At 37.2% G+C, this 20,632-nt stretch overlaps 3 protein-coding genes across 4 annotated transcripts; all 3 read left to right on the forward strand.

Moving 5' to 3' along the window:
- Nucleotides 1-8,077: 8,077 nt before the first annotated feature.
- LOC108606070 (mediator of RNA polymerase II transcription subunit 15) lies at nucleotides 8,078-9,499 on the forward strand (the record flags this gene model as incomplete). Its single annotated transcript, XM_017995916.1, has 1 exon — nucleotides 8,078-9,499. A coding segment is annotated over one exon (1,383 nt), but the record flags the coding sequence as incomplete, so codon positions are not given.
- Nucleotides 9,500-12,731: 3,232 nt separating this feature from the next.
- LOC108606137 (glycine receptor subunit alpha-4) lies at nucleotides 12,732-14,448 on the forward strand. The gene is made up of 3 exons (XM_017995991.1): nucleotides 12,732-13,152; nucleotides 13,222-13,728; nucleotides 13,796-14,448. The coding sequence occupies exons 1-3, from the start codon at nucleotides 12,732-12,734 to the stop codon at nucleotides 14,446-14,448; spliced, it is 1,581 nt and encodes a 526-aa protein (XP_017851480.1).
- A 313-nt stretch (nucleotides 14,449-14,761) lies between these two features.
- Nucleotides 14,762-20,295, forward strand: LOC108605522 (zinc finger protein 239). 2 transcript variants are annotated; one of them, XM_017995272.1, is made up of 6 exons: nucleotides 14,762-15,138; nucleotides 16,538-16,903; nucleotides 18,247-18,379; nucleotides 18,681-18,865; nucleotides 18,928-19,507; nucleotides 19,577-20,295. In XM_017995272.1, exons 1-6 carry the CDS (start codon nucleotides 15,100-15,102, stop codon nucleotides 19,834-19,836), a joined length of 1,563 nt encoding a protein of 520 aa, XP_017850761.1. In that variant the 5' UTR covers nucleotides 14,762-15,099; the 3' UTR covers nucleotides 19,837-20,295. The 2 variants fall into 2 exon arrangements, with proteins under 2 accessions (XP_017850761.1, XP_017850762.1); XM_017995273.1 differs by lacking the exons at nucleotides 14,762-15,138; nucleotides 16,538-16,903 and adding an exon at nucleotides 18,031-18,117.
- The last annotated feature ends 337 nt before the right edge of the window (nucleotides 20,296-20,632 follow it).

Raw genomic sequence — 20,632 nt, forward strand, 5'->3', positions numbered from 1 at the left:
GTTGCACAATTAAAAGTATAAACAATAATTCGGCACAAAATGCATAACTTTAAATATTTATATAGCTAAGCTTACAAAGCTTGACAACAAATTAATGCAGAACTTTAAATTTCAAATTAGCAAATAGGCAAATATATTTATTTTTTTATTTTTATTTATTTTAATTGTAGCCTAGAATTAAATTCTATATAACAAAGGCCTTCAGGCTGATTTTTTTATTTATTCGAATTTCTTATTTTTAATTTGTTGGTTAAGGCAGATATATAAATTGCTAAATAAATAACAAACATGTGGAACAGACAGCGATTTAGAAATTACAACGTATCATTGAATTCTGGCAACACTGCAAACTGTGCGCTGGCAAAAGCTGCTTGCTGCAAAGTTACGCAGCTAGTGATCACTGAAAATTGACAACAGCGCAGGCAGTTTGCAGCTCCAAGCAGCGCAGGCAGCAAATGAAATTAAGCAGCACAACGAAAGAGAGTGAGACAGAGAAAGAGTGAGAGCGAGAGCGAGACATTAGAGAATGGCAACAGCCGCTGCTACAAGTCGCTGTGGCAACCGTTAGCCGAGACACAATTTAAAAGCAAAAATTTCATAAAAAAGAAGCAGAAAAAAAAAGAATGAAACGTATTGCAAACGGACAGCAGCAGCAGCAAATCCAAAGTGTAAACATTCACAGCCTGCGCTGAGAGGGGGGTGAGGGGGTGTTGGTGGTGTGTGGTGTGCGGTGTCTGCATGTGAAGCAGACAATGGCAACAGCTTCCTTCCGAGCTGACGCGCTGACGTTTGATGTGCAAGCATGTGACTTTGTAAGGGGTAAAGTAAGGTGAGCAGAGAGAATTGTAACCAACACGCAAGCAACAAAAAGAATATAACAATAAGTGTGTGTGTGTGTATGTGTATGAGGTATACATTTACCAAAAGCAGATAATACAAAAAGCAAAAGAACGCTTGTTGCTGTTGCTGCTGCTGCTGCACACATTGCAATTGCTTGGCAACAGCAGCAGCAACCATTGCAGCTGTGCGTGTGTTTGTGTGTGTGGGTGTCGCTAATGAAGTCGCAAACAGACTGCTCAACGCTCATAACAAACGACTCGGCTTTGCTTTCTTTTTTTTTGCATATATTCATTAAAAAAGGCATAAGCGTCGCTAACGTTTTATTCTAATAGAAATTATAAGCTCACACACACACACACACACACAATTGTTTGTGCTGTCGTTTTAGCAACACGTTGCCCATTTTACACATTTACATGGCCATATCCATATCCCATAGCTTTTGTTCTCTTGTCTAACATTTCTTTTATTTTTTTTTTTGTTTGATAACAATGCCTAAAAGTTCTGCTGCAGATCTGGCAACGCTGCAGCTACTAGAGTAAATAGATATTCTTTAGTAAAAAATTAAATAAGCTTGCAGCTTAATTTCAAATAATATTTTTAAGCTGCAAAAGTTCAGCAGCTAATTAAAAGATTTGTTATATTTATAAATTAAATAAAATACATTAACTGATAAAAAATATTTCAACTTTGTATTCAAAGCTTAAATTTAAATTCAATTAAATATTGTTTTTAAGATATTTATTAATTGAAGCATTAAAATCAATTAAATAAATTGTAAATTTAAAATTCACACTTTACAAAATAATTTTGTTTTTTATGCAATTTATTTTAATATTTTTGCGCTTTACTTTTAATTTATAATTAAACATTAATATAATAATTTACGTATTATTATTTTAATGCAATTAATACATTTAAAAAACAAATTTACTTTAGTTCGAATTTTGTACAATTTTTTAAAACCAAATTCTGCTCAGATTACTTTACAAGCTTTTGAATTTATTTAGCAATAATTTGTGACAAATTCTTTAAGCTGTAATTTTTATTTTTTTAAGCAATTTTTTACTTAAATTATCTTTAAATTTTTTGAATTTATTTAGCAATAATTTGTGACAAATTCTTTAAGTTAAAAAGTATTTAAATGTTTTTTTTTTACTTTCAAATAAAGTTGAGACTGTAAACTATTAAAACAAAGCTTTGATTTTTTTTGTTTCTACAACTTTTGCAGCCTGAAATTTAAAACAAGACAACATCACTGATCTAACAATTAAATCTCTATCTAGCTCGCTCTCTAACTTTATCTAATGCTTCAATGCCTTGGCCTGCTGCTGAGGGTGGCTAAACACTTGCGTTGCAACCAGCAGCAACAGCAACAGCAACAGCATAAAAGCCGAGCAACCCACCCACCCACTTGGGTGGCTTACGCCTCGTTTCATTTACAACAATTCATAATTTTAAAATTGTGCCCGAATGCGCGCGCTTCAGTTTCAGTTACAGCTACAGTTCCAGTTCGTATGGCAAAAAAGCAAAAGCAAGAGGCAAAAGGATACGCCGACGTCGAGTCGGGATTCGTTTTTTCGGCGTGCGGCGTGCCCGTGAGTCCGTGAGCACGTCCGTATATATGGATACGGGCTGGGCTCTGCTTCTATGTCTACGTTGTTGTTACCCACAGCGTGCATTTCATTTGATTTTTAACTGTCAACGACGCCAGTTCAGCGAGCGAAGCGACCACTCAATAATTATTGTGGCTTCTCAATTCGAATTCAAATTTCAAATTTCAAATATTCTATTTTTTTTCAAGTGCTTAATTTTGTTTCAAGTGGCCGATCGTAACGATCGAAAGTGTCTAAATCGAATTGTGTGCATACAAATAATTGAATTTTGAAATTTAACTTGAAGGTAACTAAATTCTAAAATCAAACTAAGTTTTTAGCTGCAGTTATTTTTTAAATAAATAAAAATATGTGTAGTTTGTAACTAAATTAAATATTGCAATTCAACAAAGAAAAATATTTATAAAAAGTTCAAATTCAAATTTAGTTTAGTTTATTTTTATTTTGAAGAATTTAGAAAAATTTTAGAATTCGCTGACTTTAGTTACTATATTAAAATTAATTAAAAAATAAATAAAATTCTGTGCCAAACATATCTATGACAATTTAAAATTTATCTAAAACCAAAGCTTGTTTTTAGAATTGCAGCATTATTAACAAATATTTATTTATTTTTTGTGCATATATTTTAATGCTTGTTTTTAGAATTGCAGCATTATTCAAATATGTTTGTGCAAAATATTTATTTATTTTTTGTGTATAAATTTTAATGACAATTCTATTTGTTAAGCTGCTAAAAAATAAATATTTGTTAAGCTTTGAGTTAAAATTTATTTATTTATTATTCTAGTGGAATTAAAATTTCAATTTAAAATATTTAACTAATTTGTTTGCCACAATAATTGGCGCAAAGTATAAAAATTAAAAATAAAAAGTCGCCTTGCATTAATTTGCAAATATTTCATTATAGGCTGCACTACAAATAAAAACACCCCCTGAAATATTAATTTGTATAGATTTTTTTGAAGTGTGCTCTCTCTCTCTCTCGTTCTCTCTCGCTCGCTCGCTCTTCATATCGAATGTAATTAGTTAAGCAAAGTGCTCGGCATCAAGTCAAGCGACTGAGCAAAAAACAGGGAGTAGTAGTCCATCAAATCAAGCTCAAGGCTCAAGCTCTCAACCCTGGTAAACAACCCGAAATTCTAAACGTGAACTCGAATAGATAGAAGAAGCAGCAGTGCAAATAAAGCGCATAAACTGCAAAATTATTTAAACATAACTCAGCGCAGGGCCACACACGACACTCAAGGGTTGCATACACACAAAGAGACAGACAGGGCTGGGGCAAACAAAAAGGGTTCAAATCAAATTCGATTAGGCTAACGATGTGTTGTTGGGCTCACATGTTGTCCTTGGGCCAGGACACACGCACGCAAAATGCGATTTTGTCAAATATTCATGTTGCAACACACACACACACACATGCCACATGCCACAAGCGCCACAAGTGGCACATTATTTTAATTCGTAGTCAAACGTTGTTACATTAACACCAAGCGAACGGACCAGCACCCGGACCAGAACCAGGACCAAGCCAACCCAACCACCCATCAGACAGCTCAAAAGTTCGTGTGTGTTTAAAATAATTGCTGAGGCAGCTTATGGGCGCTTAAGCTTGTCGCTTTTTCAATTTGTTTTTATATTCTGCGCTTGTTATTCGTTTTTTATGATTTAATTGACAAAGTGTATCTGCTAGTCGAGCATTGCTTTTGTATTATAATAATTGCTGCGGTAGCTTATAATTTGTTTTTATATTTTGCATTTCTTTGTAATTTAATTGACAAAGTGTATCTGTTAGTCGCTCACGCCTTTTATATTTATTGCATTTTTATTGCTCAAGACTTTTAGAATTTCTATTTGCAACTATATATTTATATTAAATTTTTTATTGAAACTCAAATGTATTTAATTTTGCATGAAAAATAATGTAAAGTTTTTCTAAACTCAATTCTGATTAAATATATTAAAGATGTTGTTAATTGTACAAATAATTAAAAAGACATGCTCATTTTTAAAATGATTTTTAAAAGAACACATAGTTACTATAACTTGCAAATTATTTAAATACTTAAATGAGCTCACAAGCTAAATTTATAAAACAGCCACATAAGCTAAACTATTTAATTTATTTAAACTTGGCTAACAATCTTTAGCACTAGCATTAGCTTAAAAGAGAAATTAATAAATAAATTTAAATCTTTGATTAGCTTGATTTGATTATAAGCCACAAGATCTCGAGAACTTGGCTTGCTGCTAGCGCCAATTTCGCTTTTTTCCCGCCAAATCTGACTGCGGGTAAAACTTGTGGGAATTGAGGATTTCGAAAATATGTGTTAGGCTTTTTTTATTTTGTGTTTAATGACTTCAAAAAAAGGTCGCGGACTATGAAAATTAATAAATTTTCATATCAGATCAGCTGCGACTTTTTCTCATATTTTCCCATTTATTTACTCAATTTACCATTAGCTTTTTTTCTGGGATTCCGCATTTTTAAGTCAAAATCATCTTTTTTTTCTGATCAAAAGTTGGCAACACTGGCGCTTTGATTTATGCTTGTGGCAAAGACAAGCAACTATATCAATCAGTTGAGCCAGCAGCAGCAGCAGCAACAGTTGCTGGTTGCTGTTTGCAAAAGTTGCAACTTTTATTTGCAACACAAACAAGTTGAAAGCTGCTGCTGCTGCTGCTGCTTCTGCCGTTGTTGTTGCACTTTTGCCAGTTGCGCATTAATCTCTTAAAAAAAAAGAAAAGCGCAGCGCAAACTTTTTACTTGCCACAAAAAGTTGGCCAAGTTGTTGTTGGCCATAAAAAACTTGTCGCCAGCTGCTGATTGAATATTAAAATGCTGCCAACAACTGTTGGCAATTAAAGCTATAGCCAGAGCATCAATCAGCGACTGGGTGTGGGGTGTGGGCGTGGCCAACGCCTTAATTAGCATAATCTAATTTGCAGCTTTACAATTTTGAGTTTCGTGACTGCTGCTGCCAAAAAATGCAAATCAAGTTGAAAGAAAAGTTTTTTATTTTTACAGCGAAATGAAAAAACAATAAAAGTAAAAATTATATGAAGCAGCAGCAACAGCAGCAACAACAACAGCAACAGTTGCTCGGTTTGGTTTGTGGGTAAAACTTTTTAAATGCGAAAATGAAAGAGCAACAAGACACAAGTGTTGTGGCATAGCTAAGGGTGGGGGTGGGGGTAGGGGGTGTTGCTGTTGGTTAGAATTGACAGCAACAGGAGGAAGCGTCAGTGTGCGCGGCTTCAACCCAACAGTTTGTGGCACAACATTGAGTTTTGTTGCTGCCAAACCTGCACCCCACCAAAACCCCCACACCCCCGTAGCTTACAAACCTTTGTCTACATTTCAGCAGTTGAAACATTTAATTTACTGGAATTTGTCGCACACACACAGACACAGACACACAAATTTACAGCTATAAGCTTATTAACGCGGCTTACGTTGTGCGCCATTTGTTTTTCTATGCTAATGTTGCAGCTTCGACTGATGTTGATGCCTTCAAGCTGCCACAATTTGTTGCAAGTGTAGCGAGAACTTTTATTAGCAGCGCTTATGACAAAAAATTCAATTTCGATTTCGAATTTCCAATTTTAGCGCAAATTAAGTCAAATTTTTATTTTAAGCAGTTTTGAAAGTTTAATTCTGTAATTATTCGAGTTCGAATTCGAAAATACAAAGCAGACAGGAATTAATAAAATATAAATAAATTATTAAAACTATCAAATAGTTTTATTTATAAGCAAAGTTTTTGTTTAAGTTTCTAAATTATGTTAAGAATTTGTAAAAATTAATTTAAAATATGTTAAATTATTATTTAAGGCAGCGCATTTTTTTTCATTTTTTATATTTATCCAAATTAAATTTGCTAATTTTATAATTTTGAAAGTTTAATTCAACAGATTTGTTGTACTAGCTGTAAATTCGAGTTCGAATTCGAAAAAACAAAGCAGACAGAAAAAAATTAAATTAAAAAATTATGCCTAAGCTCATTTTGTATTACTAAAACTATAAAATATAAAATTTATAAGCAAAGTTTCTATTTAAGTTTCTAAATTAGACTGCGAATTTTATAAAAATTAATTTAATGTTGAATTAGTATACAAAATATTAACCCACAATTAAATTACATGATTAAATTTAAATAATTTAAGCGCATATGTTATTAACTGTTTAAAAATGCAATAAATTTACTCAAAGCAAACTCAAAGCAGCTTAGCAAGTTTATAAGTTGCAGCTCTCAAGTTTGTATAGACTTAAGAAAAGCACTTAAGGCATTGTTTAAATAGCAAACAGGGATAGACGGACGGATGGACGGACAGACAGACAGAACGACAGTTGGGCATGAAGCGTCTGGCAAATGGTTAAATCACTTTTAATTGCCATTAGTGTAAGCATTGCATAAAAAGCAAAACAAGAACTAAAATAAAATCAAAGACAAGCCACAAGGCGTAGCAACAGCAACTGCAGTGCTTGTTACTTTTAGGGGGCGTGGCACACACACACACACACACACACACAAGACAAGCGACAAGACATTGCTGAAGCTAAAGACAAAGACAATGCAAATATGAATATAAATTATTCACAAAATGCCAACAGCAGCGACGATTAAAACAAAAGCAAAAGGCAGCAGGAATTTTAAGCATTGAAAACAAATTGCAGCTCTAATTGCAATAAAAAATATAATAAAATTTTCAAAATATATAGCAAAAAATAAAGTTGAGGCTGTCAATTATTGCTTACGCATTTAATTTACTAATAATTAGTTTGCAAATCAATTTAAATCAATTCAATGCTCAAATCAATTTAAGCAAAACTTGCAAACTTCAAATAAATGACTAATAAATAAAATATAAATAAAATAAAATAAAATTAAATCAACATATAAAAGCTATAGACTAATAAATAAAATATATTTTATAATAAATAATAAATGCAGCAATTTTAAATAATAATAATAATAAAAAATGATAATGACTAATAAATAAAATATAAATTATAATAAATGCTACAGTTTTAAATAATAATAATAATAAATGCTTATGTCTAATAAATAAAATATATTTTATAATAAATAAAAAATGCGGCAATTTTTAAAAGCATAATTGCTCTTATTTGCTGCGCTAAAAATTTAATAATATTTTATAGTGGGAACTAATTTAATTGCATTGCTTGTTTTTTTTAAGATTTGCATTTTATAATAATTTAAAAATTGTATTAAAAAAATAAGCATTAATATTTATTTAATTTGCAAGTTATGCAATAAGTTAAGCAACTAAAATAAATAAAATAAAAAACTAAATCATTATAATATATATTTTTTAAATTTAAGCTTTGCATAATTATAAAAATAATAATATATATTTTTTATATTTTTGCTAGCAGCAACATGAAGGAAAGCAGCAGCAGCAACAATAATAGCAACAGCAGCAATATTGCTATCAACAACAGCAGCAGCAGCAACAGCAGCAGCAATACGCCCGTGTGCAGCATCAGCAACAGCAACAATGTTGCAACAACAACAACAGCAGCAGCAGCAGCAACACCGCTGCAGCAGCAACAACAGCAGCAGCAGCAGCAACCATTGACGCCACGCAAGAGCAACATACACGAGCTACGCAATCAGGACTATGTGAGCCGCCTAATGGCTGCCACGCCTCCTTATTTATACTCAGCGCCTGTAGGGCCGAATAATTTTTTCTTCAGCGATATGCTGCGCTCGCTGGTGCAGGCGCGCAACAATGAAACTGCGCGCGTGTTGCAGCTGCAACAGCAACAACAACAACAACAGCAGCAGCAGCAACAGCAGCAGCAACAACAGCAAGCGGCGCTGGTAAGAAGATCGCGAAAACGCAGCTGGTCACATCGCCCCTACTATGAGCAACTGCGTGAGCGACGCGAAACGGAGGAAAAGCAACAACAGCAGCAGCAACAGCAGCAACAGTTGGTGGTGCAGCAGCAGCAGCAACCACTGAGCGTTGCCAGCGAAAAACCTTTGGAATTGACTAACAAAATTATTGCCACGCCCACTAGCACGCCTACGCCCAGCGGGCAAGCAACGCCCACGCAACATTTTGCTGCCTACAATGCGAAGCTCGAAACAAAGCCGCTTAGCAAACTAACGCCGCTAGGTGGCGCTGTTGAGGACAGCACACCGCCAGCCGCATCGCTGCCGCCGCAGGATCTGGTGCTGCCACCACCGCCACCCGTTTGGTATCCACCGCTCTATGCGCCCTACGGCATCGATCCGCTGCACTTCTTCATCGATCTGCGCGTCTCCGGGCACATTTACGATCGCAAAAAGGAGAATCTATCGCCGCTGGAGGAGCCCAACAGCGCAGTCGCTGCCGCCGGCCCCAGCGCAGTCGCTGCCAACGCCAGCGTCAGCAATTTGCTAAACAAAACGCGTCACGGCTCCGCATTCACTGTGCCCATACCCAAGTCCGCTCAAAGCGATGCCATGAATTTGTCCAATGCCGCCGGCGTCGCTGCCACGCCCACAAGCGCCTGCTCAGCTGCTGCTGCTGCCGCCGCCTTGGGCAAGTTCGAACACTACGCCAAGTACTACGATCTGGGCGAGAGCAAGGAGAATCAGCCGGCGGCAAGCACCGCTGCTGCTGCCGCTGCCGCCGCCGCTGCAGCTGCTGCAAATCTCTCCAAGAGCAGCGCCAGCTACATGCTGCAGCATCTGCCACGCCTCTACAGTCAGTTTGCCGCACAGCAAGAGGCAGCCGCTGCCGCCGCCGCCGCCGCTGCCGTCGTCAGCGTTGCCGATCTGGATGCCAAGTCGGAGTCCGCCTCGGCCTGCGGCGCTGAGCTCTGCGACGAGGATTCGCTGGAGCGCGACAGCAGCCAGACGCTGCTCGAGCAGCAGCACGAGCGCGACATCGATGTGGAAATCATCGACTCCATCAAGTATCGCACCGATGGCGAGAGCAGTCGCTGCTCCAGCAACGACGAAGCCTCCGTCACCCAAATCGATTGATTCGTTTCAATTTCAGTTTGAGCGCATTCAATTAATAAAGCAAACAATGCATTTAAAAAACAAATTAAAATTGTCTTTGTTTTGGGCAGTGGGCAGTCATTTTTTTAATCAAATAAAATGCAATTTCTTTTAGTTTAGTGAAATGTAGCGGCTACAGCTTTGGAAATTGCGCACATATTTTATATAAAAAATATTTCATTTAATATTTTAAAATGCTGCAGTCAGCATAATTGTGAAAGACAATATATAATAGACAATTTAAAAATAAATGAATGTATATGGGCGGCTCTATAAAGTTAGAGTCTTAGGCGTTTTATAATCTTGTCTGCCTAGAAAATCAATAAATTATTTAATTATAATTTATTAAAAATAAATGAACGAATCCTTTATCCATTCCCATGAACTTTGATATTTTTACTTCCTATAAAGTTAGCGCCTTAGCTATTCAATAATTTTGTCTAGTAAACTGCCTAGAAAATCAATCAAATAAAATTATTTAAAAATAAATTAATGAAGCCTTCGTATGGGAACTTTCTATAAAGTTTATAAACCTTAGCTGTTTAATTATTTAAATATAAATTATTAAAAAATAAATGAATGAAGCCTTCGTATGGGAACTGTAATATTTTTTCTTGCTATAAAGTTAAAATCTTAAATGTTTAATAATTTTGTCTAATAAATTGTCTAGAAAATCAATCAATTATTTAAATTAAATTATTTAAAAAACTCTAACTAATATTTTTCTTGCTATAAAGTTAGAGCCTTAGCTGTTTAATAATTTTCATTTTAATCAATTATTTAATTAATTATTAAAATAAAAATTATTTAGAAATAAATTAATGGAAGCTCTGATATTTTTACTTTAATTAAGGCTTTTTTAATAATTGTCAATTTGATGAATTCCAAGTAATTTTGAATAGTCTAGTCTTGTATAAAGTTTGATTTCTTTTCGATTTGTTTTGGCTTAATTTATGCTTAGATATTTATATATTTAAGCTTATATTAAAAACTGGATTTAGAGTGAAGTAAGTATAATTTTAATAGTTTAAGCAATGAGCATAAGCTTTTGTTTATAGCCAAGTATCGTTAATTGATATTATTATGCCACAACTAAAGTTTTTAGCTTATAGACTCTCAAATCTTTGTGTGTGTGTGTGGCAATTAAACTTGCAGCATATTCTTTATTTTTTTTTTTCTACTTAAGTTAACCAAAATGAGCTTGCGCTGCTTGTTAATTGACGTCGCATCAACTTGCCACATTCCCCGCCCCGCAGGCAACTTGCCACACACCCTGAAAAGTATGCAACGGCAAAAGCAATTTCATAAATCATTTGACGCCGTCGTCGTCGTTGTTGCTGCTTCTGCCTCTGCCTCATTGTCGCATTGCCTTAAGGCATTTTTTAAATGTCGTCGCGGCTCCAACACTAACCAAACCACAAGCCCCACGCCCCCCACTCCCTTCGCTACTGCTCTCTCTCTCTCTCTCCCTCTCTCTCTCTTTGGCTTGTCGCATTACATGCCTGACTACGCTTTGTGTAAATTAAAACTGCTGCCGGCTGCTGACGCCACGCCCCCATTCCACAGCCAGCCTACCGCCCTACAATCTACTGTTGCTGCTTTTGCCATAAGAATTGCTATCAATTTTTTTTTGTTTTTCAATTTTTTATGCACATTTTTGTTGCTTTTTTGTTTCATTTGCTCACAGGATATTAATTTTTACACCATTCATTGATTTTGTTTGCGCTCGTGCGCTTAATGAACATTACATTTATGGCTGGGGGTGGGGGAGGCGTGGCAATGTGAACGCCTTGTGCGCTGCGCCGCGCCGCGTCACGTTTCCGTTTCCGCTTAAAACTTATACATGCATTTATAACTGTAAATGTTGTGGCATACATTAAACATATCTTCAAAAATCAAAAACAAGTTTCAATGTTCAAATTAAATCAATAAATCAAATATTTTGAAAATATTTGGCACCTTTTTTTGTAATTAAAAAGTAAAACAAAACTCGCTTCAATTTTAAATATTTATGAAACAAATTTCAAATTTATCTTAAGTTTTTTATGGTCAAAATAGTCAAAATTGATGTTTAACTTTTTCTTAAGCGCTTTTTATAGCTTTTTGAATTGTTTAAATTCAACAATTTTAACACAAATTGTTTGGCAATTGTTTTTTTTTTTGTCCTGCTTCGCACTTTGGCCGGCGCAGCAAAAATCATTGAGACAGAAAAATTGCAATGGCAGCCAATCAGAGCAACAAAAAAAGAAAATGCAAACAACAATAAAGCAAAGTACAGTTACAATAAAAAATAAAATCGTTGCAAAATCGACTTGTTTGATTTATGAGCGCAGGGGCGGGGGCGTGGCTTGCGGCTGCTGTTAAAACTCCCCTTACTGCTCATCTACCCCCATCCCCTAACCAACGTTAACATGATTGTCATCTTAAGCGTAATCAAAGTAAGTAGCTTTGGGTTTTGCTGCTGCGACGCGTCAAAAGCAACGAAATTGAAATTCAACCTAATTGCGGTAAATTTACAACGAAACTTAACAGCTGACAGATTTTGGCATTCATTGTTGTTATTCTTCTTGTTGTTGTTGTTCATAAATCTTGGCAGACGCTCATAATTCATGCAGCACTCGACGATTGGCAGCCACTGTCTCTTTTTGGTTAGAAGACATGGGCGTGGGGGCGTTGCAAATAAGCTTAACAGCATGAAAAAAAAGCAATGTAGCGCCAGAAACTTTTTACCAATGACAAGCCAGCTAAAGAAAACTGAAAAAGTAAACCCAAAGGGTATGAGGCGCGCGTTTGGGGTGTGGGGTAGGATTCTGTTGCTTTGGGGAATTGTTAAGTTGCGACAAACAATGCTGCAAGTACTTGCAAAGTGCTTGGCATGCTTAAGAATGGGTAGAGAGTGGCTGTTGTAGCTAAAAGCTTTATGTTTAATTGATAGCTGCTTAATTTATTAAAAGCTAATCATCTCTGCATTAAAAACAAAGCAAACCGTTACAAACTCAAGCAAAAACCTGCTAGTGGCGCTCTCTTTTGGCAAGCAATGCCTAAGTTGCACACTGCCGCCACCTAGCGCTTTACATACGCCTATTTGAGTAGCTATGTTAACGCCTATCGAGCAGCTATGTTAATGCCTATCGAGCAGCCTATCGTTGTTGAAAAAAGTAAGCATTATATGCTTCAGTCGCTGTCGCTTGCTGCACTCTTTACACAAATTTTAAACCGTTACTTGCGCGCTTTTCTTGTCGTCTTTGTTAACATGTACCTTTTGTTAATTATTAACATTTTATTAAATTGCCTGCGTTTTCTTCAAGCGCAAGAGGATTGCCCAGCGCTCAACAATGGGGATAACTTATCGCAAACACAATTATTGGATCGCTTGACGCACGGCTGCCGCTATGATCGCCTGGAACGACCTATAACCTATACAGAGACAGGCACACGCTTGCCTGTCGATGTTTATATGCGTGCCTATATATATTTTATGCAGAATTTGGAGGCGCATGATTTGCAGTTCAAAATCTTTGCACTGCTGCAGATGCGCTACATGGATCCTAGGCTAAGTTTTCGCAATGTCTCGCCCAAGCGCTTGCAACCCATATTGGGTGAACAGACACTAAGGGACTCGCTCTGGATGCCACATATATTCCTAGCCAACGAGCGTGACTCTAGTATTTTGGGTAAAGTTGTTTGCAACTTAGCCACATTTAAATGATTTAATTAACATCTACTATATATCTTTTTTAAAGGTACTACGGAAAAGGATATACTCACCTCCATCTCCCCCGACGGCACTGTCATTGTATCTACACGCATCAAAGCCACGCTCTATTGTTGGCTTAATTTGAAGAAATTTCCATTTGATGAGCAACATTGTTCCACTGTGCTGGAGAGCTGGATGTATAATACGTCAGAGCTTGTGTTGCACTGGGAACAAAAGCGTCCCATTACGTATGATCCAGCGCTGCACTTAACAGAATTTATACTGCAGAATTCCTGGTCAAATGAAACAGTTATTAATGCCGATCTCAGTGATTTGCGACATGGCGCATTTGCAGGAAATTACAGTTCGTTGAGCTTTACGGTGCACTTGAACCGCGTTGTGGGCTTTTATTTAATGGATTACTTCCTGCCCTCCATGCTCATTGTGGCACTATCCTGGGTATCTTTTTGGATTCAGGCAGATCAGGCACCACCACGCATAACCTTGGGCACGAGCACACTGTTAACCTTCATAACGCTAGCCTCAGCGCAAGGTGAGCTGCAATTTTTCAATTGCTATTCTTTAATATTCGATATAAATTGTTTTTCACTTTTGTATAGGCAAAACTTTACCCAAGGTTAGTTATATCAAGGTCTCGGAAGTCTGGTTTCTGGGCTGCACAATTTTCATATTTGGCAGCATGGTAGAGTTTGCTTTTGTCAATAGCATTTGGCGTCGCAAGCGAAATATTCCACTGCGCAAACTCAGCAGCAAGCATATTTTAAAGTCTACACTGCCGCCAAACCTCTCTCGTCGACGCAGTCATGCTCGATCTCGTTCTTTTTCTGGCGCCAGCGCACGTCAGTTGGATGGCAATGCTGCTTTTAATAACTATTTAACAGTTAATTTGCCCATAACGCCAATAATGGAGAATATAGTATTGGAGCCGCAGCCAAAGCGTAAATCCAGCTTTCAACAACTAAGCGGCAACAACCGGAAGCTGGATGTAACATTCGTGGAGAGTGGAGAGAATGCAATGGCGACGACTTCCACAGCTGCTGCGCCATCTTTAAACCGATCAATGACTGATATACCCAATAACAATAATATTCCGGAAGATTTTAGTCATGAAGAGCAAATAGCGTACACTGGTTGGACAACGCTGACACCACAAGAGATTGCCATTTGGATTGACACCAGAGCACGCTTTATGTTTCCGCTGGCATTTTTGGTGTTTAATATGTTCTTTTGGACATTTGTTTATTGTATTTAATGTATTTATCATAGTGTTGCTTTTCTCAGCTATTTTGCATGTTTTTTATGTTTTTATATTTGTTTGTATGCCAATTAATAAAGTTTTCGCAAGCTCATTGTAGAAGCGCGCCTTTGCAATATAAAAAAGCGCCAACTGAAATGTTAATGCTACTGTTATCGGTCGGCCGCCACTTGTGACAGCCGTTCGTTTGCTCGATATCTTGCTCACTGTCATATATCGTTTTTTTTCGGTGTGAATGGTAAATGAAAAAAAAGTAAAGTGCAGTTTAACCCCTACGACAAAAAAAAGCAAAAAAAACAACGCAAAGAAATTAAGCAACAAAAACAACGCTAGCAAGTGCAAGTGGTAAACATAAACAAGCGCAATTTCAATAACAACAACTTTACGACAAAAACAGCGCGCCGTGTCTTTGCTCTGTGTGTGGAACGAATATACATATATATATTGTGTATTGGTGTTGTTATTTTAGTGCCTTTCCGTTTAAATAAAACAAGAATACAAGGCAATTAATGCGTGCTAATAGTAACCGGTAAACGCGCTCCTTTTGGGCCAATAGGTGCTACATGTGCAAACAACAACAATATCAACAAAAACAAGGCAAGACGCTAACACGTTGTCCTTACACTGCCGCCAAACTGGAGCAGAGTCATGGACACCATTTGTAGGCTGTGTTTTCAGACAGCAGCGGTGAGTGCTCGAAATAAAATTATAAAATACTATTTAGAATATCAACCAACCAATGCACTTGCACCTGCAACAGAGTGCGTGCCTGTGTGTGTGTGTGTATTAAGTTGGCGCGCGCAACAAGCAAAAGTTATTTCAATGTTGTACTATTTTGTTATTTCTATTGATTTTTATCGCTTGTTTTTATATACAGGATGATAGGGGGAGGGGCAAAGCACAACAATTGAATTTTGCACTGCAACGTTTGTCAATTTTTTTTATTTTGGTGGGGGTTGAAAAGCGCGCGCACATCGCCCCTCACTCACACACACGTACACTGTGTATCTAAGTGATGTGTGTGTGTGTGTGTGTGTGTGTGTGTATATTTTTTAGTGCCCCCGCCTCTCCTGTATGCTCCCACCATAAACAATTGCTGCCGCATATATATTTTTAGCCAACTCAGCCAAGTTGTTCAAGCCACCAACTTGAAACACACTCGCACACACACACACTTACATAGTAAAAATAATAATAAAAAGAGAAAAAAAGAAAAAAAAAAATACAATAATATTTTTACATTACGTTTGCGAGAGCTGCTTTTCATTTTGACTCCTTTTCAACAAGCGCACAAAACGAAATAATATAAAATAAAACAAAATGACAAAAAGACAAGAAAAATAAAAATTAAAAAAATATTCCAACAGAGCCAGCAGTGGCGTAGGCAAGTGGGGACCTTGAAAGGGTTAATCTAAACAAATACATGAATAAATTGTATAAAAACAATAATAATGTTATGCCCATGGGAATTATTTAAATTCATATAGTTTCTTATCAGAATGATTAAGATAGTATAAGTAATTTATGTGTGCGTATAATAATAGCCACCACTGTCTACCTGTTATTTTTGTGTAGATTTATAACGAAGCACATAAATCAATTTTAAAAGTAAGGTATTATGACCTCAGCCAAATGCTCAGCCCCTCTAATACGTACGCCACTGTGTCTTCGCAGCGGCAAAACAAAACAAAAACGTAAGAATAACAACGCTGTAGAGAGAGAGAAAAAAAATCCAACAACATGAAATGAAAACAACAGACCCAACGCCATCGTTGTCGTCGTCGTTGGGTCTTGGTGTTGTTGTTCTTGCTTTTGGCATTACGCTTTGCACGTGCATCTGTGTGAGTGTGCGTGTGTGTGTATGTGTGAGCGAGAGAGCTCCTTGGCTTATTATTAGGAGCTTGTTGGTGGTGAAGAAATTGCAGAACCATTGACAACAGAAGGGGGGGGTGCGAGAGTTTTGTATTACAAAAATAAATGTAGTTAAAAGGTAAAAGATTTGTTATTGTTGTTGCTACAACGGCGGTCTAGCATTAAAAGCTAATTACTAATAAGCTCGTGCTGCTTCTCTTTTACTCATTTGCAGTTATTTCAAGTGCCCGGCTATAGTATACCCACGTGCGTGCGCTGCTCGGAACAGTTGACGAACAATTCAAATTTCCATCAGTCGGTGCGTGTGCAAGACGGCGCTGCAGCAGCATCGGCGGCAGCAGTTGCAGTAGCAGCGGCAGCGGCCGCTTCAACGGCAGCGGCGGCCACCTCGAGCGAAAGTGACGCAGTGGTGGCGGCGGCACAGCTGACTAACGGCAGCGCCGTTGCTGCGGTGTTGCACTTGCAGCAGCAGCACCAGCAACAACAGCAGCAGCAACAGCAACAACAACAGCAGCAACAGCAACAATTGCAATCATCAAGTTCTTCCGAGAATCTACAATCGCAGGACGATTCTGAAGATGTAAGTAGAGTGAGTGGGAAAGAGCGTGTAAGAGAGAGAGAGAGCGACGACGACAAAGAGAGTCATGCAAGCAAGCATATGCACTTGCTGCAGCTCCTGGCGCTATTGTTGTTCGTATGTATGTGTGTGTGTGTTTGTTCGTGTAACTGCAGCAAGTAAATGTATGTATTAAAAAAAATTGTATATAAATATATTTGTGCACATACAATATATGTATGTACATATGTGTATATGCGTCTATATCTACATACACATACACACATGCTCATAGTTCGTTTCCTTCTTTAGCTTTGCTTCTTTGCGTTTTACTTGTGCTTTTGCCTTTCTTTTTCACACCGCTGCACTGAGAATATTGGCAACAGTCAGCAACAACAACAACACAAACTAAATACGCATACCCTACAATTTGAACTACTGCTTGCTGAGAGCTTTAACATTATGGCAGTCAACTGATTAATAAAGCTAAATGCATTTATTTCAAATGTTCAACAAGTGAGCTTAAAGTTGTGCATATAATTTTCATAAATACAAAACTATATTTTTTATATAATATATAACTAAAATGCAATATTTCATATTATTAAATATTTAAAGCACTTAAATAGGCTTCAACTAATCTAAATATTTTACTTATATACTCGATATATTATTTTGGATAACTCAACTATCGATTGTAGTGTATTTCATGCGTCGACTTAGCCGGCAACATATTGTGCCGTTTCTTGTTTAATTTTATTTTTATTTTCTGATTTTTTTTTGTGTTTTGTTTTGTTTTGGTTTTTTTTTTTATTATATACATATACATAAATTTTTTTATTTTCATTAATATCTGTGCTGTTTGCTTGCCTTTTTCTTGCTTTGCTTTTCACAACGTCCGCAGCAACAGCAGAAACAAAAACAACAACAACAATAGCAACGTTAGCGGCAGCAGCGACGTCAGCGTCGACATCGCAGTCGACATACAACGACGTTTTTGTGCTGTGTGTAAAGCGGAAAAAAATTCATTTTCAGTTGACGCTTTTGTGTGGGAGTGTGCGTGAAACGCAAAAAATATTTTTCTAAATCACAAAAAAATTAAATCAACAATTAAGTATTTAGCATAAAATAAAAGAAGCTAAACAAATTTAATAGCGCAGCAAAAAGAATAACAACAAAGCAGCAAGATTAGCGCCGAAATAAATTTACAACAATATTTAAACGCCAGCTTGTTGAGCGTAAGTTTTTATTCAATCGTGCGTGTGTGTGTGTGTGTGTGTGTGCTCTCTCGCTTACGCTCTCGGTTCATAAGCATAAACAAATGCTGACCAAAAAAAAGACACAAATTAATTTATTTTTGGTTACAGGTGGATCTCATATTCAATGAGGAGGGCTCCTGCCCGCTCTGCAACAAAACCTTCTCACGCAAATCCTCGCTCATGACGCACATACGGAATCACTCGGCGGAGCGCAAATTCGTTTGCAGCTTTTGTCATAAAGGTAAAGCCCCAATACAACTTGGTCCTATGTTTATGGCAAGCAGTGTGTGTATATAAGAACAAAGGCGTAGTCCTCAGCGCTAAAAGGGGGTTGGTGCTAAACTATGCACTTAATAAAATATAACAGAGCGCTGGAATTTATATTAAAATTTGTGCTTATTAGCATAAAGTGCATAAAATATATTGTCAGTGTTGTTATCTTATATGAAGTGGCAAGTGCTTATTATCTTGTAGTTTATTTATAATTTAAAAACGTCGAAAAACACAAGATTATCATTAATAAACTGTATAAATTCTTTTAGGCTTTACTCAGGCCGCCAATTTGCGCAATCATGAGCGCATTCACACCAATGATCGTCCGTATCAATGCGTAGACTGTGGCAAGACTTTTACACAAATAACAAATTTAAATAATCATCGACGTCTGCATACGGGCGAGCGTCCATTTGTTTGCAATGAGCCGGAGTGCGGACGCAGCTTTGCTCAGGTAAGTGTCCAACATATGTAAGTAACTGGGCAACTTTCATTCATTGATATCTCGTTCGTTAGGTTACCAATCTGAACAATCACATGAAGTCACACCATAAGGTGCAACAGTATTGCTGCAATGTGTGCAGCAAAAAGTTCACACAGGTCACATCACTCAATCAGCATCTGCAGGCGCATGCTGGCGTCACCGGCTACTACTGTCCCCGCTGTCCGGAGAAGAACTTTAAGCTGCAGTCGCAGCTGCATACGCACATGAAAACCCACGGCTTGGCCTTTCCCTACGAGTGCAGCAAGTGTGATGAGAAATTCCTGCAGCAATCGCATCTCGATCAGCATTTGAAGATGCACGACGAGTTCAAGTACAAATGCGACATTTGTCCGAGCAGCTTCAATCAGGAGTCGCTGCTCAAGAAGCATGTGCAGCGACATGTCGAGGGACGCTACCTCAACTGCCCCGTGCCCAATTGTGCGGAATCGTTTGCGGTGCGACAGCATCTCTCCAAGCATTTGCTCACAAATCATTCGCACCACGAGCTGCCACCACCGAAGCGTTCCAAAAAGACCATCACGCTGCAGTCGCCACAGCAGCCGCTGACCATGATTGGCCAGCCGCTCTCCTTGCAGCACACAACGGGGCAGCGTAAGTTCAAATCAAACAAATCCTATATATATATATGCCATATACATTCATCTAACAAACTTCTTCTAGGTGGACGACCGCCCAAGCATAAGAAAGCCGCACTGGCTGCCTCGGCCATCAAAATTGAGATCAATGAACCCTTGCATAGTCAGCACATAATCAATAGCGCCAGCGGTCTTTCCATACAGCAACAGATCAATCAGCATATGCAGCAACAAGCCCAACAGCAGCAACAGCAGCAGCAGCAACAACAACAACAGCAGCAGCAGCAGCACTTACATTTGCCCATGGGCCAAACGATCAAGGCACGCTTTATACCCACAAAATAGAGAATAAATAGACAACATATAGAAAGTGAGAGACAGAGAGCGGGAGAGAGAGAGATAGCATCATATGCTGCTGATTAATGTAACGTTTGCGGTTGTGCTGGGCGTTCGAAATTAAGCCAACAATTAATTCAAATGAAATCAAATTCCTCTGCTTTATTTGCTCTCAATTACAACTCCATAGTCCATAGTCCATAGCCCATAGTCCATAGCAGTATACTACTTACTCACACACACATATTCCCATTAGCACAACAGACATAGCAAATCCATAGTATATATAGCTGATGATAATTCACAAATTTTAGCGTCTCAAAGGATAAGCAGCTGCAGATGCTGCTGGCTCAGATTGCATCTGCTTCTTCCCCAGCCAGAACCCAAAAAAAAACAACAACAGCGACAACAACAAAATTGTATAATGCAGTAAAATTGTATATTTCGTTTCTCTTTGTTAAGCAATTGCATGTCTTAAAAAATATTTCAAATATTTTCTTTGCTAAGAGTTTTGTAAATCTAAATTTTTTGTTTCAAAAAAATATTACAAATATTTTATTTATAATTAAATTATATTACTACTGCAAATACAAATTCAATTGCTGGCAGCTTACTGATACCACATACTATACCGTATATATAATAATAATCTATATATATGATTGTTATTCTTTTGCATCAATTACAGCAACATTTAACGTAATACTATAAGCTGCTTCAACAGAAAAAAAAAAACACAACAATAAATTTTATTGCATTATATATATATATACTCTATATATAAAAATTACTAGCGCCGCACATG

This window comes from Drosophila busckii, chromosome X (genome assembly GCF_011750605.1).
Source record: "Drosophila busckii strain San Diego stock center, stock number 13000-0081.31 chromosome X, ASM1175060v1, whole genome shotgun sequence".
In the NCBI taxonomy this organism is placed as follows: Eukaryota; Metazoa; Arthropoda; class Insecta; order Diptera; family Drosophilidae; genus Drosophila; species Drosophila busckii.